This window comes from Lissotriton vulgaris, chromosome 2_1, assembly GCF_964263255.1.
Source record: "Lissotriton vulgaris chromosome 2_1, aLisVul1.2, whole genome shotgun sequence".
NCBI classification, from domain to species: domain Eukaryota; kingdom Metazoa; phylum Chordata; class Amphibia; order Caudata; family Salamandridae; genus Lissotriton; species Lissotriton vulgaris.
Window position 1 is genome coordinate 181,951,008 of NC_141687.1, and position 24,750 is coordinate 181,975,757.

Here is a 24,750-nt window from a genome sequence, read left to right on the forward strand (position 1 = left end):
TGTTCTCCAGGACCTCCGGATCAGCGGCAAGTGGGAGGATCAGGAGAAACTGCTCCATATCAACCTTTTGGAGCTGAGGGTGGTCTATCTGGCTCTGCAAGCCTTCCTGCCACGCATCCAGAACTCCCCGGTGCTCGTCAAGACAGACAACACCACGACGATGCACTATCTGAACAAACAAGGGGGAACGCGATCGCTCTCTCTATCACGCGAATCGCAGAAAATCTGGAACTGGCTGGTGCTGCACGGAAACTCGCTCAAGGCGGACTATGTTCCCGGAAAGGACAATACCATCGCGGACGCCCTCAGCAGACAGAGATCCCTCTCCCACGAATGGGAAATAAACGACGACACTCTGGCTCACATCTTCTCTCAGTGGGGTGTCCCGAAAATCGACCTGTTCGCCACCAAGGGGAACGCCAAATGCCCAAGCTACGCAAGCTGGCATCCCCAACAGGGGTCGCTGGGAAATGCTTTTTCCATCGGTTGGTTCAGCGTGTTTGCGTACGCTTTTCCTCCGTTTCCGATGATCCCGAGGCTCCTCCGGAAAATGAAAGCAGAGCCTTGCACCCTGATCCTGATTGCTCCGTTCTGGCCGAGACAACACTGGTTCTCGGATCTGCTTCGCCTCTCCCTCAGGCCTCCGATTCGCCTGAGGCAGCACCCGAACCTCATAACGATGTCCAACGGACAGGTACAGCACCCGCGCCTCCACTCACTCAAGTTATCGGCCTGGCTCCTGAGCACAGAGAGTTCTGTGAACTAGATATCCCGCAGGACTGCAGGGAAGTCCTGGCGAAAGCGAGGGCAGGTAGTACGAACAAAACCTACTCCCTGAAGTGGAAAAGATTCTGCATTTGGTGTTCGGATCAGGGCCTGCGGCCGCTTGATGTCACCCCTGAAAAGGTATTGCCATACCTCCTGCATTTGGCACAGTCAGGACTAGCACACGCATCCATTAAGGTCCACCTGGCAGCTATCTCTCGGTTCACTAGGACCTTCACAGGTCCTTCCCTGTGGTCAAGTAACCTGGTAAAACAATTCCTAAAGGGGCTCTACAGATCCTTTCCGAGGCCTCGGAAGGTCCCTCCGACCTGGCAACTGAATCTGGTACTCAACCAACTCATGAGACATCCGTTTGAACCCATTCATCGGGCATCTATCAAACACATCTCTTGGAAAACAGCGCTCTTGCTCGCTCTGACATCGGCCAGGAGAGTTAGCGAGCTACAAGCATTGTCCATTCAGGAACCATATATGCAATTCAGACAAGACAGGGTGGTGCTGAGACCGAACCCTAAATTTATACCTAAGGTGCCTTCGGACTTTCATCTCAATGAACCGATTGTCCTTAAGTCCTTCTTTGCGAACCCTTCCACGGCGGCGGAACGGGCACTGCATTCTTTTGGATCTCAAACGATGCCTAAAGTTCTACGTGGATAAAACCAGATCTTAGAAAGTCTACACAGCTGTTCGTGGCATTCAGGAGCCCATTGGGCCTGCCCCTAACGAAACAGAGCATCTCCAGATGGATCTCCTCAGCGATTGCATTCTGCCACGACCAGGCCGAACGGCCTTTGACTGATCGTGTCACTGCTCATTCCACCAGGGCGATGTCCACGTCAGCGGCGCTATTCGCTGGAGTGCCAATCTTGGACATATGCCGGGCGGCCACCTGGAAGTCTCCGCACACTTTCTCCAGGCACTACTGCCTGGATATCGAGCTTCAGAAGGATGCAGCTGTGGGCCAGGCAGTGCTGCGCCATCTCTTTCAGTGAGGTGAGCCTTCCTACATCCCACCATCCAGGTATGCACATTCATTATGACTGTAAGATTCTGCTTACGCTGTGTTTCCCATGTTATTGATGATATGTATATTGTCTGACATGACTGCAGAGCCACTTGCATCACAAATGTGCATATATAATTGCTGGCTACTCTGATTCAGGCATGTGAATCTATGAAAGACACCCAAATACTGGATAAGAAATGCGTTACTTACCTGTAACAGCAGTTATCCAGTATTGGTGTCTTTCATAGATTCACATGCAACCCTCCCGCCTCCCCTGGTAGGACTCACATCCCTCTCTGACAGTATTACGCCAACCTAGCTGGGTGCGTACGAAAATCTGAGGGACTGAGGCTCCTCCCAGGAAGGTTCTAGAGGGAGGTCGGAGCTGATTGGCTGACTGTGAGAGTTTGGTCCTTTTTTACATAAGGACGAGGAAAGGCTACTAAGGCGAGGCCCTTAGGCCTATTTTCTCTATGTATGTCTATAGGACATTACTTTTTATGTACCGGAGGCTCCCGTCTCGGCGACGGGGAATGATTCAGGCATGTGAATCTATGAAAGACACCAATACTGGATAACTGCTGTTACAGGTAAGTAACGCATTTCGTATGTTGCTGCCTTTAACACCGTGCGATGCCGTACCTAGCAGTAATTATGTTATTATTCTGTCCGTGTAACATTTTGCTATAGTCGTGTGGAGTTCTTACAGGCCAGAATGACGAGCGCACCTCTCATGTTTTTTTTCGCACACACACAACTTCCGGCTGGTTCGCGCGACCATGCTTGTTACAATCAATGAACAGTAGACTGCTTAGAGAGGGCCACTGCACACCAGACATAAACGTTCCTGCTCACAATCCCATGAATAATAAATATATATGGCTCCCAGCCTTCGGAAGAGGCATTACAGTGTTATTGCTTTCATTTCGCTCTTACTTTCCACACTTGAAACACTCTATACTCACACTTTATAATTAATTCCCCTGGGCAGGCGGCACACTGTTTTGCGGAGCTGTGGCCTCCAGATTAAGGTCTAACACCTTAGAAAATACTACTCCTCGCCTCCCCCGGTCGACTATTCATTCAGGAACGGCGCTATGGTATTGAAGCAATGCCCAACTATGCTAACGTCCATTGTTGTGAGACAACCTAACTGTCGCGCGGTGAAGAAGTTCGGTTGATCAGTGTATTGAATTGTTCATGTAATGTTTGAGAAGAAAATATGCATTTTTTAAAAATCATTGTTGCGGTGTAGATGCCGTTATGTATACATGCAACTCAAAGGTATGCACACACTGAGAAAGACAGTAATTTGTTAACTGTTTGCATCAGTCCGCTTAAATGGATTTTTTTCTCAGTGAGTGTAGTATGCATTTATGGCCAGAATAAAAAAAAAAACAGGCAGTGCAGAGCTACTTGAAAATACAGAAGTGTAAAGGTAAGAGCCAATAATGCCATTAACGACAATATTAATTAGCTTTGGTCCCTGCCCATATACAAAGTGTCTTAATATTGAATAAATCACTAATCTTTTCAAAGAGCAAACTGCACAGATGGAAATCTTTTCGATGCAACATATATGCTTATATGCACAAGTCACATAGTTGAAACAATATGCATATTATTAAAAGGTAAGGACATCGCACGTTTCATTAAGAGCAAGCTTTGGCATAGCCAATTGGTCTCGCATTTGGGATCTTCTAAGTATTTAGTTATGTAGCACAATATCCTTGGTGCAACCACATCAACTGTTGCGTGGCTAAACACTTATAAGGTCCCAAAGACGAGCCCCATTGGCTATGCCAATGCTTGTTGAAACAAGTGAAAGGTGCTAAATGGTGCAGTGTAGGCTAAGTATACATTTCTGGAATATCTCTTGAGCTACTTATCAAAAACTTTTAAATTGATCAAAACCTTTTTGAAACTACCATATGGCTATGAAGAATAAATCCACTTTTTGGTTAGCTCCCCCTCAATTGTAGTTCATTAAATAAATCCTCTGAGAAAACATCAATGCTACCATCCCATTTAAGGAGATGGTCTTTAAATCCTACCATGTTTTGACCAGTGACCTTAGAAATGTACTATTTCCTAGTAAATTTCCAAAATATTCTCTGAGAATAGCCTTCAAAACCCATGTAAATAACGAATTAATTGGTTTTAAAAGCCATTGTAACTTGACATGAACTGTGGTTCGGTTAAATAGAGAAAGATTTTCCATGTGATTAGATCATTGCATTTACTATCATTCTAATTAGGAAAACTTAAATTACATCATTAAAATGCCTTTTACCAGTTTATCATTCATTTTCCAATCATTTTGCCAGTATGAATTTGGTTGAAGTTTGGTTGTTGATAATTTCCTACAAAAGATTGTGGATCCTTAATCTAGAGGATAGCCAGCCCTTGGGGTAATTTTGCTGTTGTTTCATTATACTTCTTATGTACGAAATTTGAGCTCAGAGGCTCACATCTTTATGCTCTTGAAAAGATTCCTACCAGAGGCCCTCAAATTCCTTTTTTGTGTTTCCATGTGCCCTCTTCTCTTGTTGTACTGTGGTTCCTATTACAAGTGGATTTGTATGCCCATTTTCAGCCAAATGTTATTTCCAAGCACATATCCACCTCCTAAAAGTAGATAAAATATACTCTCACAAAGAGGCTAAGTAAGTGGGAAAAATAATCGGATAAAGTTGTGGTCATGGACCTGCCCTCTCCACCAGCAGCTCCGCTGTTGTGCCGCTGCCGCTGATAGGTGGCTAGCAGGGGTTTCTCCCGTCGCCTTCTTTCCTGCCGCTGTTCCCCCCTTACCACACGCTCCTAGCTTAGCTTCCCTCCCGCTTCACTATATAATAGCGGCCACGCGCTGCAGGCTCGCCCTTTTCACACCAAATGCAAGTCCGTCTGCACCCATCCACGACACAACCGCGAACAGCGCCAGAGACCCTGGATCTCCGACCACGCTCTGCTATGACACAGCTGCCCTCCTTGCACTCAACCCCGGAAGGAACATCAACTGCCAGCTGGTCATGCCAACACCATCCAAGGAATTGGCAAAACGCTGGAAAACCGCACCACATACAAGAACGTCATGACAAAATGCCACCTTCTCATCAGATCCACCAAAAGAACCTTCATCCAGAACAAGATCTCCACCAACGCTGGTAACTTGAAGGAACTCTTCAGCATCATCCAAGAATTCACCAAACCCCCCAGCGAGGCCTCAGACATAACCTCTTCCCAGGACCTCTTCAACAAACTTAGCTCCTATTTCCATCTAAAAATCAAGGCCCTCTATGACAACTTCAATGAGCGAACTCCAGACTCCGAAACCACTCCCCCCTCCAACAACACAGGCCAACCCACCATCTCCGCCTGGACCTCGTCCACCACTGAAGACACTGAATCGACCATGAAAGGCATCCACTCAGGAGCACCCACAGGCCCCTGCCCTCCGCACATCTTCCACAGAGATGTCGCCATGGCACCGGAACTACAAAGCACCATCAACACCACCTTCAATTCCGGCACCTTCCCCGACAACTGGCAACACGCAGAAGTTAAGCCCCTGCTCAAGAAGCCCTCGGCAGACCCTTCGGATCTCAAGAACTACCGGCCCATCTCCCTCCTTCCCTTTGCGGCCAAAGTCACAGAGAAGACCGTCAACGCCCAACTAACGAAATTCCTTGAAAAGAACTCCATCCTCGACCCCTCCCAATCCGTATTCTGAAGCAACCACAGCACCAAGACCACCCTACTCGCCGTCACAGACAACATCCGCACCCTCCTCGACCTAGGCCACACAGCGGCCTTGATCATACTCTACTTCTCCGCAGCCATTGACACCGTCTCCCACCACACACTCGCCGACAGACTCCATGACGCCAGCATTCGGGAACCGCCCACAAATGACTCTGCTCCTTCCTCACTGGCAGGACCCAAAGAATCAGGTTGCCACCCTTCCTCTCCGAACCCACAGTGATCAACTGCGGAGTGCCTCAAGGATCAGCACATAGCCCTAGGCTCTTCAACATCTACATGGCCTCCCTTGCAGTCATAGTCAGACAGCACAGATTCAACATTGTCTCCTGACACCCAGCTCATCCTCTCCCACACCAACACCTGCGAGACCTCCGCTAGCTCCACGTCCAAAAGAGAGTAACCTTCAAGATACCCAACCACGCCTTCAAATGCCTCCACAACACTGGACCCCAATACCTCAATGAGAGAATCTCCTTCCACGCACCCTAGAGAAACCTCCAATCCGCCGACCTCACCGTCGCCGAAACCCGACACATCCGCAGAGCCAGAATGGTTGGAAGGGCGTTCTCCTACATCGCAGCCAAGACCTGGAACGAGCTCCCGATCAACAACAAACACGCCCCCTCTATGAACATCTTCAGGAAGACGCTCAAGACCTGTCTCTTCAACTGAACGGAGCGCTACTTGCTCCCCCTCCCACTCCCCAGCATCTTAAGACCCTCACGGGTGGGGTAGCACGGTTAACAATTCCCTAATTGATTGAGGTTTACTTGTTATTCTCTATTCCAAGCCAGATCTTTGTAATGGTATGGTATGGTAATGCCAGCTGGTCTTGGCAATAACTTGTGCGGTGTTACCAGACCATTGTTATCTGCCCACTAATATTTTGCCCTATTTATGATGTTTCCCATCTCAGTTCATAGGCAGCATTTGATCACTCTAAACTGATGTTTGTCAATCAAGCCTATACTATAAGAGGCCAGATTAGCAGGATCTCCTTTGACTCTCATTAATTATGTTCTAGGTTTGAAAAGACTTCATGTGGGCCTCTTAGACCTGTCTCTACATGTCGGTAAATAAATCTTTGGCAGTACTGTGGCATTTTTCTTTTTTAATAAGTCACCATTTGGCTGGACCCATCAGGACTCTTGATCCTTAAGGCTGTTTTTCTGATTATGTGTATGTTTCTGATGAGAGAATACGGACCTATTCTCTGGGCCCTGAAAATGCATTATCCTAGAGATAATGGTACTTGGAGCTGGTCCCATTTGTTGAGTGAAGTGCATCAAGTCTAGTATACACTCAACCTTTATAATGTATAACTCGGTTGGTCAAGTACGAAGGCACAGTGATTCAGGAAAATTGATATCAAGAGAATTTCTAATAGAATACTCATATTACAGATGTAATACTAGCATAAAGACATTATTCTGTAGGGAACCAACAATCAAAAAATGTTTTGTTGTAGGACCATCCATCCCACATATTGCTTTTAGTCCACCAATATCATGTTTGTTCAAAAATTGAAGTTCCCAATTTCCCATGCACATCAGTACTATGGCATTTGCCATTAGCCACTGGTTTCCTCTAAATCCCCAAAGAGCCAGCAGTTCCTCATTATTCCTCACAGCCTCACCAAGGCAAGCAACGTTTAAATGTTCCTTTACGTACCCTGACAAACTCTATTCCAAAAAAGATTCACTGTTCCTTAAAGCTAATGTTCTTCAACTTTCACTTAATTTAAGATTGTATTTCCTTTAGCACCTTAATAGCTACTGTTCCTACACCATTTCAATTCGCCCCAGAGTAGCCAGCTTGTTCAGTGACTGGATGTGTTGCTGTGGCTGGCGAAGGAGGAATAAATGTTGGCGTGTCTAAGTATGATGGAGTGATAGTCTATGCATTCTGCTCATGCTATCTCTTTCTCCTTCAGCCTCAGCCTGGCACCCTGCGCCTTCTCATAAATGGTGAGGTAGGTAAGTGTCTAAATTATTACATTTGCTTTTTATTTACTTTTTATGTACATGAAATATGATGTTTGAATCCTCGATGCTGCTCCTATGCTGTAATTCTATTTCAGGTGTAGTAGATATGTGAAACCTGTGGGTCAAAATTACACCTCTGTTTTTTAATTGCGTCATTTTATTTCCTTTCTGTATTACTATGTGTCTGTAAAGAGTTCTTGGGTATTGATTTATTGGAAGATCTTCCTTCGAGCCTCTTCCTGTTGAGTGGCTCATAGAAGCTGCTTTTTCTTCTTAAATTTACTATTAAGACTCCGGTCTCCTCTCCATGACTCTTTATCATGACATCTTTCTCCTCTCAGTGAATGCTCACCATTGCTGTATTCTCATTGTGGCTATTCATGGTGACTGCTCCTGTCCTCAACGACGTCTCCTCTCTGCCTGCTCTCCCAGACACTCCTTTCTTCTCTCCTCATCTCTTCTTTTCTTCACTAACTCCTTATGTCCTCCATGCCCCATCATAGACTTCGGTGATTTGGCCTAAAAGTCCTCGTCTTCTCTTTGAGATTCCTCCTGTGGCTCCAGGGCCCTTGATAGTCCTCCTTATTGCACCCACTCATTTTTTTCACTATTTCTTAGGGCCTTCATTAACTTCACATGAGAACTCTCTTGAACTGCTTTCCTTTCATTGAATCATCAGCTTCAACCCTCTTCCCTTTTCGTGACTATTCCACAGTGCTCCTATCTCTTCTCAACAGTATGGCTGTTCCTCACTGCCCTTGGCTCCTCTGTGACTCGTCCTCACAACCCTCTCGTTTCTCCCTGACTATGCACTTTGTGGCCTCGAATGGATATTATTTCTTAGCAATAATTCCTTCTAATTTCCATGTGTTCCCTCAGTTTCCGCACAGGAATACGATTTTGAGAACATCTACATCCATTTCTTCATTGAGTTTCCTAAACGTAAGTAAGCATGATTGCTTCTATGTTTGTATTGAAATGCAATTGGTTTGTCCAAGTTTGAGAGTTTACTAGGCATGTTAATGTCTTTCAGTTACTGTAAACTGACATTGAAAATGTCACAATTCTGTATAGTATCTTTCTGTACTCTCAATGGGTACCTCACATTTGATAATACAGGTTTCCCTTTACATTGCATGCGTAATATTTTCCCATTTGGTTAAATGTTTCTTATAAGTAGGGTTTTGTCGATACAGATTTTATTTATTTATTTTCGAGATTTTTATTGCGCATACAAATACCCGGAGGTGTCTCGGCGCATATGGGGGCTAAGAGCGATCAGACAGCAGCTTACTGGTTAAACAACCATGTTTTTAATAGCCTACGGAAGCTCATCAGATTGGGTGCAGTTTTAATCGCCAATGGCAACAAATTCCACAATTTGGGTGTGGCCACCAGAAAGCGCCTATCTCCCCATGTAGCAGTTCTTGTGCGAGGCACTGGCAGGAGGCAGGTGTTGGCGGATCTAAGCTGCCACTTGGGGGTGTACAGCTGAAACGCTTCTGTCAGAAACCTAGGTCCGACGCCATGTACTGCCTTATAGGCAATGCAGAGGGCCTTAAATTTAATTTGGCGCTCTACTTTTAGCCAATGTAGATGACGAATGGCGGGAGTAGTGGACTGGCGACGGGGGATGTCAAGAAGAATCCTTGCAGCCGCATTCTGTATGGACTGCAGCTTCGCTAGGACATGTTTCTGAGTATTTAGAAAGAGGGCGCTCCCGTAGTCAATCTTTGAAAGACTAGGGTGGAGACCAAGATGATGCATTTTGAAGGCGATCTTGTACATAGTCTCCCAACAGCCCACATAGTGTAGTTCACTCCATTGCATCTTGTAAAAAATATCAAAGAAGGCCTCTGTTTGGAAAACTACACACCATATAGATTCTCACCTTGGATTACAGGATAATGAATCCTTGTTTCTGCTTCCCTTTGGAGCATAACAACTCCATTTTCTTTCCCTTCCTCATCTCAAAAGATTTTCATGGAATAAAACTTGTTTGAACGGGAGCAGTGCAATTTCACTTACTTTGAAAAGATTTTAGGATAGCAGTGCAATTTGACATAATTCCTTGACAAGGAAAAGAAAAGTCTATAAATGGCATGTAATGCGGTGCTTTGGTGATGTGTTTGAATTCACAGGGCATTTTACCAGGCCTTGTGTTACAGAACTTAATATGAGCTTTGCTTGTAGAATTTATGTACTTCACATCAACATCAAGCTGGAGCTTTTGCCATCATATTATAAAAGTCAAATGCATTTTAAATATTCAAATGAGTGCTTACATTTGTTTCTGATTTGTTTTAATACATGTAACTATGTTTATTAGTTTTGTAAATACAATTAAAAACTTTTTAATAAAACTAGAGTACATAACACATATAATATTTTATTAATCCTATTTAATATCAACATATTGACATAAAAAGTAGGAGGCCAGACTAATGCTTCAAAATCTCAATTTACTATGAATTCTGTTAGGACGCGCAGTAGGAAATATATTAAATTTACAATTGCAAATCAAATATGTAATTAACAATGTAACAATGTTTTAAATACTTTAAAATCTTATGGCAAATTGTAACATTAAGGGGCCCATTACGATGTCTGGTGGATTCCCCCGCCCGACATCCATGCTCGCAAGGCGACCGGAGCGGAAAAGGGTTTCTATGGTGGCGGTCTCTGTCAGACACCGCCTGCCATATTAGGATGCGGTTTTACTAATGCCTTTCCGTGGCGGCAATGCCGCCACGGAAAGGCATGCGGTCTTCACTCTGGGGGCCCTAAGCGGGCCCCCAGAATGAAGGATTGGTGGGGGTTGCACACGGGGGGGTACCAGTGGTACCTCCCCTCATTTGCATAAACAAAGCGGCAGGTACTGCGCGGTGTCTGACGCTCTGTTTATGCAAATGCATTTATGCATTTATAGCATTGTGGCGGGCGGTGCAGAGAGCACCGCCTGCCACAATGCTATAAATGCAGGATGTGCCCGCCACTGTGGCGGGCACATCCTAATACCTCCCACGGGAGCCCCGCCCTAATGGCGGGCGGTCCCGAATTCCGACAGGATGGCGGGCGGACAAAGTTCCCCGTCATCCTAATGAGCCCCTAATAATGAAATACTTTAAAAAAAATGTTTACTGGCATTTGCATGCTTTACTGTCGATCTCATGCCAGATGGCTGATGAGCAGTTTGTGTCATCACTTCTGCTTCTTTTGTGTTGCACACTTATACATCCTGTACTGACGTGTTGATTTGGTTTGAAGCATCCTCACTTTCTGGTGCTATTATTATATCACTTGGAGCTACTTGTGAAGTTTGTAAAACTTCAAGGACAGTGGTGACATGCACCAACCCACATGCAAAGTCACCACTGTTATGACCCATTTCTACATGTAAATTAACTGTGTGTCTGAACATTACTGAAGTAGCATTAGCAAGACTGTTTATCGAATGACTAAATGCATTTATATGTCCACTCAGTTGGCAATGTTTACGTCCTTGCACCTTGTCATTGTTTATAGTGGCTATTTCCATATTGCTCTGAATAGATGGGAAACCATCATTAATGATTTCCCTTAATGCATTATAACTTTCTTTAACCTCTTTGGAAAGCAAACTTACTTTTATTGAAATGTCTTCCAAAGTATTATATTTTTTTTCCTCAATCAAAAACATTAATTTATCATTTTTTTTAAAATGTCGGTTGAGACTCAAACCTCACCTGCAGTGTTTTTTATCGGCATGTACTCTATTTAAGAGGTCTCTTAATGAGAGATCTGTAAATAAAGTCTTAAATCAGCATGGAACTGCTTTTGTATTACATATCTGTGTATTCTTTGAGTGTCCTGTTAAACATTCACTGGAGCATGCTGAGATAATTCCTGGTGGATGAATTGTGGTGTATCTGTTCCCTCCCCCCCCCCCCCCCCCCCCCCCCAAAAAAAAAACCAAAGGGGATTGCTGTGGATTGTAAACAAGCTCTCCTCTTCAGTTAATAATCCTAGTTTACATGGAGCATGTGCTGCATTACTTCCTGGTTGTGATGTGATCATTTGCTTCGAGACATTTGTGCACAATTTCCGACTACATTCGCAAATTGCAAATACAGCTGTGAATGCATTCGCAAAAAAAGGAATCGCTATTTGACTTCCCATTTAATGGGCGCCCACCACCAAGCAATCCCCCAGCCTCTAGGCTTGCTCTGATTGGGCAAAGTGACTGACAAAGGAAACTCCGCCGTGGATAAGGAGTTGACAGGACTTTCCAATTAAGTGGGCAGTGGTAACATCCATATACATTAAATCCTGTGCAGGAATACTGGAGAAATTAGTCTTCTCCCATAGAAAATGTATGGTTACCTACAACTCAGGCACGCACTGTGGCCATATCTTACAGCAACAAATCATGTGCCAGAATAAGGCTGATTTGTTTCAACTTACCCACAGCCCTAATTTCGGGCAGTCATATTTTGCTACGATAAACGGAAATTGATATATGTGGATATATATGCTATTGGAGTTTTCCACTATTTTTAATCAAAACATTTTTTTTTTTTTATTATGCCCCTTTGAGCAAGAGTACTTATCATTGGTCTTGGAGTGATAGAACTATGCCACACTTGGAGAATTTCCATATGAACTACATTTATGCACAATGAATCTAAATGATCATTTATATACATGCTGGCTGTCCTGAAAATCTGTCACTCTGGGAAAAGATGGAAATGACTGTTCATAACATCTGAACGCATGACACCATAACAGTGGTTAAATTCGTAGCATTTCAATAGTGAGGAACATAATATCTGAAAACTATTAATTACCAAACGTCTGTCAAAACAGACACTCTTCCTTCGAGTCGTATGATAACGTGATGGTGAAAGTATGTTGCGAAATCTTTTAATGGGGTGCACTAAAAGTGGAACTTTTCAGAAAAAAGTTATAAGATCATCTATCAAAAGCAATGTTAGACTTGCATGGCTGACCCCATGGCATGAGGATGAGGCCACAAAATACTTCTATGGGTTAAGTAGAACAAGCATTTGCAATGCAATAGGTCTCGCATTATTTAAGTTTGAGCTATTAGCATTGTAAATGGCAATTGTTTTTTGCTTTCTGCTATAGTTTTTTTTTACATAAAAAGCTACATATAAAATATGTTTTATTAAAGTTATTTATGCAGTATCTAAATTTTGTTTGCATAAAAGAGTACAATAATATCTTAGTAAAAAAGTCAAATATTTTAATGGTAATTCACCAAATGTTCATTTATGTGTTGGTTTTGAAAATAGCTAAATTAATAGCTTTGTCATTTACAATGCCAATAGTTATAACTTTCGCAAATGTGACACCTATAGCATTTGTAATGCAACATTTGTATTTACGTGACTTAGATGTATTGATATTATAAATAACAATGGCTTTTATTTTTTTTTAATACTTAATAAAAGTGATTGTAATTTATAATGGCAATAGCTTAAACTTTTGTAAATAACTTTTGTGAAGATTATGTTCAGTGTATTTTATTGTAACGAAATCCAAGAACAGAAGTGAAATATTAACATCTTTTTGTGACATTTGTAATAAAGCTTGAAACATTGAGAGAACATATTTGTGCTGTGGTGGTGCTGAGTGATGCTGTGGTGGTGCTGAATGGGGCTGTGGTGATGCTGAGTGATGCTGTGGTGTTGCTATGGTGGTGCTGTGGTGGTGCTGTGGTGGTGCTGGGGTGGTGCTGAGTGATGCTGAGTGATGCTGTGGTGGTGCTGAGTGGTACTGTGGTGGGTCTGAGTGATGCTGTGGTGGTTCTGAGTGATAATGTGGTGGTGCTGAGTGACTGTACTCACTGTCACTCTGCACTCACTGTCACTCTGCACTCACTGTCACTCTGCACGCACTGTCACTCTGCACGCACTGTCACTCTGCACGCACTCTGCACTCACTGTCACTCTGCACACACTCTGCACTCAGGTCACTCTGCACTCACTGTCACTCTGCACTCACTGTCACTCTGCACTCACTGTCACTCTGCAGTCACTCTGCACTTACTGTCACTCTGCACTCACTGTCACTCTGCACTCACTCTGCACTCACTGTCACTCTGCACTCACTCTGCACTCACTGTCACTCTGCACTCACTGTCACTCTGCACGCACTCTGCACTCACTGTCACTCTGCACGCACTCTGCACTCACTGTCACTCTGCACTCACTGTCACTGCACTCACACTCACTCTGCACTCACTGTCACTCTGCACGCACTCTGCATTCACTGTCACTCTGCACGCACTCTGCACTCACTGCTTCTGCACGCACTCTGCACTCACTGTCACTCTGCACTCACTGTCACTCTGCACTCACTGTCACTCTGCACTCACTGTCACTCTGCACGCACTCTGCACTCACTGTTTCTGCACGCACTCTGCACTCACTGTCACTGCACTCACTGTCACTCAGCACTCACTGTCACTCTGCACTCACTGTCACTCTGCACTCACTGTCACTCTGCACTCACTGTCACTCTGCACGCACTGTCACTCTGCACTCACTGTCACTCTGCACTCACTGTCACTCTGCACTCACTGTCACTCTGCACTCACTGTCACTCTGCACTCACTGTCACTCTGCACTCACTGTCACTCTGCACTCACTGTCACTCTGCACTCACTCTGCACTCACCCTGCACTCACTGTCACTCTGCACTCACTGCTTCTGCACGCACTCTGCACTCACTGTCACTCTGCACTCACTGTCACTCTGCACTCACTGTCACTCTGCACTCACTGTCACTCTGCACTCACTGGCACTCTGCACTCACTGTCACTCTGCACGCACTCTGCACTCACTGTTTCTGCACGCACTCTGCACTCACTGTCACTGCACTCACTGTCACTGCACTCACTGTCACTCAGCACTCACTGTCACTCTGCACTCACTGTCACTCTGCACTCACTGTCACTCTGCACTCACTGTCACTCTGCACTCACTGTCACTCTGCACTCACTGTCACTCTGCACGCACTCTGCACGCACTGTCACTCTGCACTCACTGTCACTCTGCACTCACTGTCACTCTGCACTCACTGTCACTCTGCACTCACTGTCACTGCACTCACTGTCACTCTGCACTCACTCTGCACTCACCCTGCACTCACTGTCACTCTGCACTCACTGTCACTCTGCACTCACTGTCACTCTGCACTCACTCTGCACTCACCCTGCACTCACTGTCACTCTGCACTCACTGTCACTCTGCACTCACTGCTTCTGCACGCACTCTGCACTCACTGTCACTCTGCACTCACTGTCACTCTGCACTCACTGTCACTCTGCACTCACTGTCACTCTGCACTCACTGTCACTCTGCACGCACTCTGCACTCACTGTTTCTGCACGCACTCTGCACTCACTGTCACTGCACTCACTGTCACTGCACTCACTGTCACTGCACTCACTGTCACTGCACTCACTGTCACTCAGCACTCACTGTCACTCTGCACTCACTGTCACTCTGCACTCACTGTCACTCTGCACTCACTGTCACTCTGCACTCACTGTCACTCTGCACTCACTGTCATTCTGCACTCACTGTCACTCTGCACTCACTGTCACTGCACTCACTGTCACTCTGCACTCACTCTGCACTCACTCTGCACTCACTCTGCACTCACTGTCACTCTGCACTCACTGTCACTCTGCACTCACTGTCACTCTGCACTCACTGTCACTCTACTGTCACTCTGCACTCACTGTCACTCTGCACTCACTGTCACTCTGCACTCACTGTCACTGCACTCACTGTCACTGCACTCACTGTCACTCTGCACTCACCCTGCACTCACTGTCACTCTGCACTCACTGTCACTCTGCACTCACTGTCACTCTGCACTCACTGTCACTCTGCACTCACTTGTATCTGTCTGTCTTTGCTTTATTTTTTTTATATCTGTACATGTCTGAATTAGCTCATATGTGCGTGAGTGCTTGTGCGGTCATATATGTAACAGTAATGAATGTAACTGCATGAACGTGTGGGTTTGTGCTTGTGTGTGTGCGCGTATTGGGGTAACTGTGCATGGTGTGGATTGCATGTTAGCATGTAACCAACTGATTTTGGCCTCAGAAGTTCACATGCCCACAATTACAGATTTCACTCACTGGATCAGGCTGAAATCCTGAGCCAACTGAAACGCCCACACAGTAAGCTGTAACACAAAGACAAAAGACCCACGGGCATTTGAAGTTCCACATGTTTTCAGGAGTCAGCAGCCAATTTAAAACACATTTATGCAAATACGCAAAGAAAACTTCCAATCCTGCATCTGAACTTCAGTAGCACGAACAGGAAGGAGAAGCCAGACAGGACCTGTAGTGTTTAAGAAGGAAAAGTCTGAAAGTAACGGGGGGAGTGGGTGGGGTGCAAATGAATGCTGAAATAAACAATAGAGGAAAATCAGGAAATGTACTTGCTGCTCCAGAATTGAATGCAGTCATCTGTAAATGAAAAGCAATATTAAACACTATTGCATACTGGATCATCGGCAATGCATTGTGATTGGCTAGAATGTCAATTTATACGTATCTGAGGCTTTCGACACACAACAAATCAAGTGTAACACCTGCCTCGATTTTGAGGAAAGTTACTGTGTATGAAAAACTGACCTTTGCAAAAAAGCTAATCCTGAAATGATACCACTGACTGACTGCACTGGACTCTACGGAAGAACTGACAGTGGTAACATAACGTTTTATAAAACTTAAAACTCTACGGAAGAACTGACAGTGGTAACATAACGTTTTATAAAACTTAAGAATTCACCTCGCAAACACCAAACTGCCCATCCCCCTGCTCAAGCCGCCGGCCTCTCCTTGGAACAAGCATGGCGCGTGCTGCAGTCCGCCGCCGGCCTGTACCAGGAAGTCAGGCAGGCCGGGCGGGACAACCGGAAACAGGAAGTAGGAGGGCGGGAGCCAACCCCGCCTCCCACGGAAGAGCCGCGATTGTTTTGAGCACCGGAGCAGGCAGGAGCCTACCCTGCGCCCCGGTGCCGAAGAAGGAAGGAAGAGTCCTGCTGCCGGTGAGAGCCGAGGAAGCCGGTGAGTGGGGCTTTGCCTTGTTGGGGGGGGGGGCATGTGTGTGCGCGCGCGCGCCCGTGCGGCGGCGGGCTGTGTATGTGTGTGAGCGTGCATGTGTGTGTGTATGTGTATGTGTCCTGGAGTCTGTGTGTATGCGTGTGTGTGACGGGGGGGGGGTTGCCTGTCTGGGTGCCTGCGTGTCTGTGTAAGTGTAAATGCGTGTGCGTGTGTGTGGAGCCGAGAGGAGAGGGGCTGGTGTGTGTGGAGGGGTCTCTGTGTATGCGTGTAGGTGACGGGGTGTGCCTGTGTATGCGTGTGTATGTGCGCATGCGTGAGTGCTGTGTATGCGTGTGGCTGTGATGTGCGCATGCGTGAATGTTGACGCGCGTGCACGCAGCTCAATCCAGCCAAGGATAAGCTCGTCACAGTTTCTTGTCCCTCATTCCCCCGTGTCAGACAACATTAAGTCTCCAGCCTGGACGCATCCTTCGGATGCGATGTCCAGGCGAGACCTAAAAAAAGGGGCGTAGAAAATAGGTGCATACAGGCCATCTCAAGGAAAAGGTCTTGCTGTGGTCTACCCTTCTCATCCATCGTTTTGTTGAAGTTTGCGGGGCAACTACAAGTACTGCCCACATTAAGTGTTTTGTCTTTTTTGTTTTCTTTTAACTAAGGCAGAGAAGTAAAATTCCCATGACTCTCTGGTGTCCACAAACAAAAGTTAAAAGCCTGCAGTAAAAAAGTATGAAGACAGAGTATAATTTGTCAGATCAGACTTCATATTAATATGTAGTGATGTAGATAGGTAAAACGTACAAGCATGGCTTCGCATAGTATGTGGATGACAACATTTGAATTAATGATAAATATTAGGTAATAATAACATAATACAGATGTTCCTTAAGGTGAATAATGCGAATGTTTGGTTACACATGAGTGTATTTATCATTTCTGGCATGAATGAACAATACGGTGAAAAAGAATAAAATACTTCAGGGAGGCATTCTTGGAGGTAGCAGGATTTGTTAGAGATAGACAAAGTATTCATAGCATCAAAATACCTATAGTATCATGGTTTGGTATAGCAGTTGCACAGGTGTACGTATATTGGTAAAATAGATCTGTGGACAGGGTGAGGTGCCCGCTAGGGGGTCGTGATGCGCACCTGCCAGGGATGAGGGCTGGCTTGGCCCCGGTGCGGCTAGTGAGCTGGGAGCCCACCCCATCGCCACCTAAACCTCTTGCCTTGGGGACCGAAGCTTTTTCTCCTCCCTCCCACCTTATATTCATGAAGGAACCGAGTCCCCTACACGCCACTTGGGACATCTAAATATATCCTTCTCTTTCACTTGCAGGATTTATGGCGGCATAAATTGACAGCTGCCTAACTGGGCTGGGAAACCCAGGGCTGCGACCCCTGCACTAAGACGTGTGACAAACCAGCAACCTCCACCTACAAACAGAACACAATAAACTGCTACATGTGACCGGATCCACTGCCATGTACCCTGGGGGACAGGTGGGCGCTGGGCCGTCCAACGAGATAGTACTAGCAGCCATCACTCACTCACTGCATGTAGCATGAAAGATGAGGTGACTGCTTTAGAAAAGAAAGTAGACACCCTCAAGACTCTTACGAGAAGTCTTGCAACACGCATTGAAGATGCTGTGGGGCGTGCCCGCAGGGATAGCCTCCACTGCATGGGCTTTCCGGAGGACTGCGAGGGCCACGACATAGAAATGTTTCTTGCCAAGTGAATTGTAGACTGGATTCCGTCTGGGACTTTCCCCCTGCTTCATAATCGAGTGGGCTCACTGCGCCCTGGTGAGGAAGCCCCCTCCAGGCACTAAGCCTTATTGCTAGAGTCCATAATTTTCATGACCGAGACAATATCCTTAAACATGCCAGACTGCAAGAATTTCTCTCCTTTGAATTCCAGCGCGTCATGATATTTCCAGACCATACCAGACTGGTTCAGCAGCGACGTCACTCCTTCGCGGCAGCGAAGGCTCGCCTTTGAGACCTCAATATAGCCTATTCGCTCCTTTTCCTGGCCCACCTGCGAGTTGTCTATGACTTCCGCTGTATTGCTTTGCCCACTTGCGTAATCTGAACGTACGCACACCACTTACTCACACAGAAACTCCAACACTCCTCTGGAGGTAAAAAATGAGCTTTATTAATATCGTAGGCAAAGGCAATAAGTCACTGAAGCTAGTAAATTCTTAGGCACTGAGTGAAAGGCAATAATCAATGAATACACCACACTATATATCTATAAATATGAAACTGTGAATACAGGTATATACACAGTTAATGTGCAAAGCACCTCACCAGATGCGTCCGCACCGGAGACTTCAACATCCCTACCGGAGACTTCAACGACCCTGGCCAAGCACTGAACACCTAGTCAGGAACCCTGTAGAGACCGGGGCTCAGGAAGTAATCTCTCCGGGCAACAAAGTTGTCCCGCAAATGCGTCCACTCCAAGACTGAGTTACTGAGCTCCACCCCACAGACACCGCTTTTTATAGTTTAAATCAACATGTTCGAGAAGCCTCTAGCAGGCGCTCTCGCCCATCTATTCACAGGTGCTGGCCCCATCTCTGCATCAGACCCACCCAGACAGACCGGGCCAGATTCTGTTTGGGCTGTGCCGAGGCAAAAGACATTCCTTTCCCTATCTCTGGCCTTGAAGCTTTGCACGGCCATCCTCCCTCTGTCCTAGAGATAAGCATAGAATGCACGAAAACAAGCTGAAGGTACAACATAACCTCGCGAGGCATCCTCCCGAGATGCCTCGCACCAGCTTGGACTGGTTTACGTAAAAAACATGTTTATGTTACTGCTGAAGTGTAACTACAGGGCAAGGCAGCACAAAATGGAAGTGCGATGCAACAAAATGGAAGATCAGAGCATTGCATGGAATCGAGGTCAACATGTAATTTAGCATGTGTAAAATGGCAAATGCAGTACATTCCACCCCTTGACCTTCGATTCACCCATGAAACCCCATTGGCCTAAATACCATGGATCTGGGACGAAAAAGGGAGAGAAGATTGGGAATGCATTTAACGCAACAACATAATGTGATAAAAACACAAATAATCACCTTAATAACACCCAAGATATAACGAAGCTGTCCAAAATTAGGTAGCCACCCAAACAACCAATCCCACCATCCTTGGTCAACGTCCTGTGTAACCCCTTTTACTAAATCTTTCAAGGCATTTGAAGGACTGGGTTATTTAGAACCCAGCGGTGCCAGGGCACAACACCTGAAACCTTCGTGGGTAACCTGCTCCGGCGTACGAATCACAGAGACACGGGACACTTCCTTCGACGTCAAAGATTCAAGGTTTATTTACTGCAGGGAACACAGAAGTCACGACAAGTACAACTCGTGCAACTTGGGGGAGACTGCTTCAAATTGGTTCTGTGAATCGCTCCTTTTATACACAATTTCCCCATAGAGTTACATTGAACACAAAAGTTTATGACCCGGTTCCCACAATCACCCCCCAGAGGGGTCGTTTTGGTCACTTTGAAACACACAAGGCCCGGAACATAAGTGCGGAAACATTTGGCGGTTCCCAACTGTAAAAACCCATCTTCCTAACATTAGTGCATTCCAATCGGTAATAAACAGATCGAAATAGGAACAAGAACAGGTGTAGAGGAAGACGGAGACAGTGGGGAAATCGGAAAGGGTGTAAAAGGGGAGGTATCGGGAAACACGAGATATAGGCATCAAAGGGACGTGCCTAATGAGATGCACGGCTGAGACAATAAGTCCGTGGGGCAAGATGAGCCTCGAGCGGCGCCATCTGCTTTACAGTAGCATCCCCCTCATCATAAAGACACTTACAAAGGACATATATCTTCCGCAAATATCTTGGGAGTCCCAGGGTCGCGAAGCGGACAACGTCCGTTCGCTGGCTACTTGAGGGCAAGAGACAAAATGGATGCTGTATCTAAGATGGAACCCGTGGGTACAGATAAAAATACCCACGTAACAGACGAACGGTTTAGGTTAGCACAATGAAACTGCGTACACCCACTAAACTCGTCATTTGCGGTTCATAGATACCAGACTCGACCATATTCGTGCGAGTCAAGAACACCACTTATAATTGTCACGGAACCTCAGACGCTCCTTTTGCCCTCATGTAGGCAAGCACTAGTCGGAATCATACTCAATATTCATCAGACCATCTAGATGCTGTTGTAGCATAGCTCTGTCCAACCGAGTCCCATTGGTGACAGGCGGCTGCCTCATACACGTTGTAGCACAGAGGCCACATAAGGCAGGACCGCACTGCACACAAAGGCAACACGTGAACAGGAACGCCACGACAACTCCGATAATCATCAGAATCTTCCAACCCCAAGTCGACATTAGGCCCCAAAACCACCCAAGTAGCGTCCAATCCCCTACATCCACGTGTATGGATTCAGAGATTTTATGCAACTTAGAGATGGCTTGATAGACGGTCGGAGCATTATCTGGAATGAAAATGCAGCAGCTCGAATGGATCACCTTACATACCCCACCTCGGTCTGCTAAGATGACATCTAAAACCATACGGTTTTGTAATGTCATAAGTCTATCCGCCTGAAGTTCTGTGGTGATATTACCAAGGGCACTGGCAGTAATGTTAGCTGTCGACTCTACCACTCGAGTCAACTGTCTCAGGTTCCTACTATTAACCATAGGTCCCCAAAACGGGAGGAAACCCTTGAAAAAGTCTCCTGCCTCTTGACCGGCAGTATCCTCTTCGCTAATTACGCCTCGCACAACTCTAGTCTTATGATAATTGGCATCTACAGTGAACGTCGGAGGCAACAGATTTGCAATGAAACATGAGCCCATGAAGTCAGCGGGCAACCATGCGTATGCACGATCATGGCAGATAAAGTATGTACCCTTGGCCGCCAGGAACACAGGGGACGAGACCATCGGCAAAATGTAATTTTCAGTGCAAGCACTCTCTCCAATTCGGGCTTTCGATCTTCGGCCACGACCCATCAGACAAAAATTACCAATGTGGGGTACGACCCATATCGGAGGTGAGCTTTTAAGCTGCTTTTCACTCGTGAACACACTATACTCGCCTCTACTCAGGACCCTGTAAGCTTGTACCTCTTCTTCGGGAATAAGCGAGGGATCATAGATGTCGCTGTCTAAGTCCTCTATTGCTATCGACAAAGGTTTTTGATACGAGGTAGGACCAGAGTAGGGGGAACGTGGTTCTCGAATGGGGTGGAAACCCAGTGCGCTTCGAAACATTGTTTGAAATGCTCGAGCGGACCCTTGGGAGCTATACGGTAACACCAGATATGGAATTCCCTTATCCGTAGTATGTGGCATCAACCCACATACCCAACAATTAGTAGTGTTAACCACTAACTGATGCTGGTGAAGGAGCTGAATAAAGGAATTATTGCGGAATTCTGCACGTCTAGCCTGCTCGTGTTCGGGTAAGACATGAAAAGAATGGGGAGAAGCAACAGTAGTAAGTTTAGGATCAGGTGTAGGAGTAGGTAAAACAGGAGATAGAAAACCAGAGGTCATATAATACACCCCACCCGCCAAGAATGCAGAAACAGTCAAGAATAACACAAACACTTGAAATATAAAACATTTCGTACGACTAAGTTGTTGCAGCTTGAATCTTTGTATCTGAGCTTCTTCCAAGTCCATCAGCTTCGAAAATGCCATTTCCTACGACCGTCCGCAACTTTTCTTGACGCACTTCGTTCTGTGTAGCAATAGTCAGTCCCTAGGAGTTCCCAGGAACCGACGGTCTTTAACCTAGCGTCAAGACCTACTATCCAGAAGGAAGTACGCGCGCGGCCCTACGGCCTTTAATGCACAATATATATATATGCAAAAACAATGTCTCTCGGCTGTAGAAGCAATAAGTATAAGGAATGAAGCTCAATGTATATATACAGGAATAATCACAATAATATGAACGTTCAAAACTGATCACGGAAAACGGGATAATGCAGTTGTCAATACAGCAAAGCAGGATCTTTTATTAGTCTTTAGTGCTAGATCGCAAAAAGTATCGGGTTTTCCCAGGACGTGTCTGCTCGTCAAACAAAGGATCCGTTGAAGAGACAGCGTCCTGCTGATCAGTTGAGTGTTCTGGTCTTGAGTCTTTTGATGACAATTGTTCATCAGAGTCTTTCTGCTGCGCTGAGGATTTTCCAACAGGCTGTGCGTCGCTGAAAGGTACAAACGCCGGCAATCCTTCTGTTTCAGTTGATGCAATGCCTCTCCTCACCCACGGGTCTGCCGGCAAAGGGATAGGGACCTTCTTGGTATGGGTGGCGTGCACCCAATTCTTACGTCCCTCGAGACGAACAGCAGTCCTCGTGGCAAGGAGAACCTGGTAGGGTCCAGTAAACCTCGGGTCCAAGTTGTTCTTGCGCGAAAAGTTCCGCGTCACCACCCAATCTCCGGGCTGGAGCTGGTGGCCTGGACCCTCCGTCTGCGTCGGCAGTGCGTCGTGAACCTGTTGGTGAATTAACCTCAGTTTAGCAGTCAAGTCATGAAGGTAATCGATCAACATTGGATACTCAAGATCACAGAACATTCCTGGCCTAGGAACCCCCCACACATTCGCAGGACGGCCGAACACTATTTCATAGGGACTAAGCCCTACTCGGGAGTGTACAGTCGCCCTAGTTGACAGTAATGCTAAAGGTAAAGCGTCAGGCCACGAAAGACCAGTCGTAGCCTGAATCTTTGCTAATTTCAGTTTAAGGGTACCGTTATACCCCTCAACCAATCCAGCTGACTGGGGATGATTGGCGCTGTGGAATTTCTGATTAATTCCAAGGCCTTTACACACACTCTTCATTACACTACCCACAAACTCACTTCCGTTATCTGACCACACGACTCTAGGCATTCCATACCGAGGAAAATATTCCTTCAGTAGGATTTTCGCAGTAGACAAAGCAGTATTGTCTTTGAGAGGATAGGCCTCGATCCATCGGGAGAATGCGCAAACCACAACTAAAACGTACTTCAGGTTATTGCATCGCTCCATATGGATGAAGTCCAATTGGATCACCTCAAAGGGACATGAAGGGGGAGCAAAACTGCCAGGAGGAGTTGGGGTTCCTTTGCCAGGATTGTACATCATGCACACCATACAATTCTTCACCAGACGTTCAGCACATTTCGTGATACCATCATTCTTCCACACAGGGGACAGCAACTTACAAATACCTTTCGCGCTAATATGTGCTAACCCATGCGCCATTGTCACAACGGCCAGCACATACGCATCGGGCAACAACCATCTTTTCTGATCCGACAAATCAATCCAACAACCATTCACATCCAACTTTCCCGTGCTTTCTTTCCACTTCGTCTTTTCAGTCCCGGTGGCCTCTTTCTGAATTTCTTTCACACTTTCAATAGTGTCTTCACACATGCTCGATTCTGTAGGCCACCTAACCGAACTCGTCACATACATTCGAGTGCTAAGGTTCCGGGCAGTCTCCTTAGCAATCTCGCCTGCAAACGCATTACCACGACCAACATCATCCGTCACCTTACGATGCGCACTACATTTAACAATCGCTACTTGTTTAGGCAACGTAAGTGCATCCAAAAGATCATTCACAAGCTGGCCATGCTGAATCTTCGTACCGTGCGACGTCAAGAAACCTCTCTCTCTCCACAGTCGTCCAAAGCTATGTGCGACGCCAAATGCATATTGGCTGTCGGTAAACACATTCACACGTTTCCCTTTCGCTAACACGCACGCTCTAGTGAGAGCGATTAACTCTGCAGCTTGGGCAGAATTCTGATTCAACCTTGCAGTCTCAACAACAGTATTCAACGTTACAATAGCATAAGCAGTAGTCACATCGCCATTCGACAACTTAAAACATGACCCATCCACATACAGTGTACCATCCGGATCTTCCAATGGAGTGTTTTTAAGGTCCACTCGACCTTTTGTTTCTTCTTCTGTCCTCAAGTAACAATCATGTTCTGCTACTTCATCTGACTCTGCGCTAATTGGTAACAAAGTTGCCGGGTTCAGAACATTGCAACGTTTTATCTGAATATGACTTGCCAGCAACGTCAGCTCGTACCCAGACAATC

The 24,750-nt window shown here is 45.9% G+C and overlaps 1 protein-coding gene across 2 annotated transcripts in view; it reads left to right on the forward strand.

Moving 5' to 3' along the window:
• MKS1 (MKS transition zone complex subunit 1) overlaps nt 1-24,750 on the forward strand; it is a 341,489-nt gene that overhangs the window by 220,084 nt on the left and 96,655 nt on the right. For both annotated transcript variants that reach the window (XM_086954701.1, XM_086954702.1), the window contains exons 10-11: nt 7,488-7,530; nt 8,419-8,481. In XM_086954701.1, the coding sequence (XP_086810827.1) occupies nt 7,488-7,530; nt 8,419-8,481 (106 nt within the window). The remainder of the gene's footprint in view (nt 1-7,487; nt 7,531-8,418; nt 8,482-24,750) is intronic.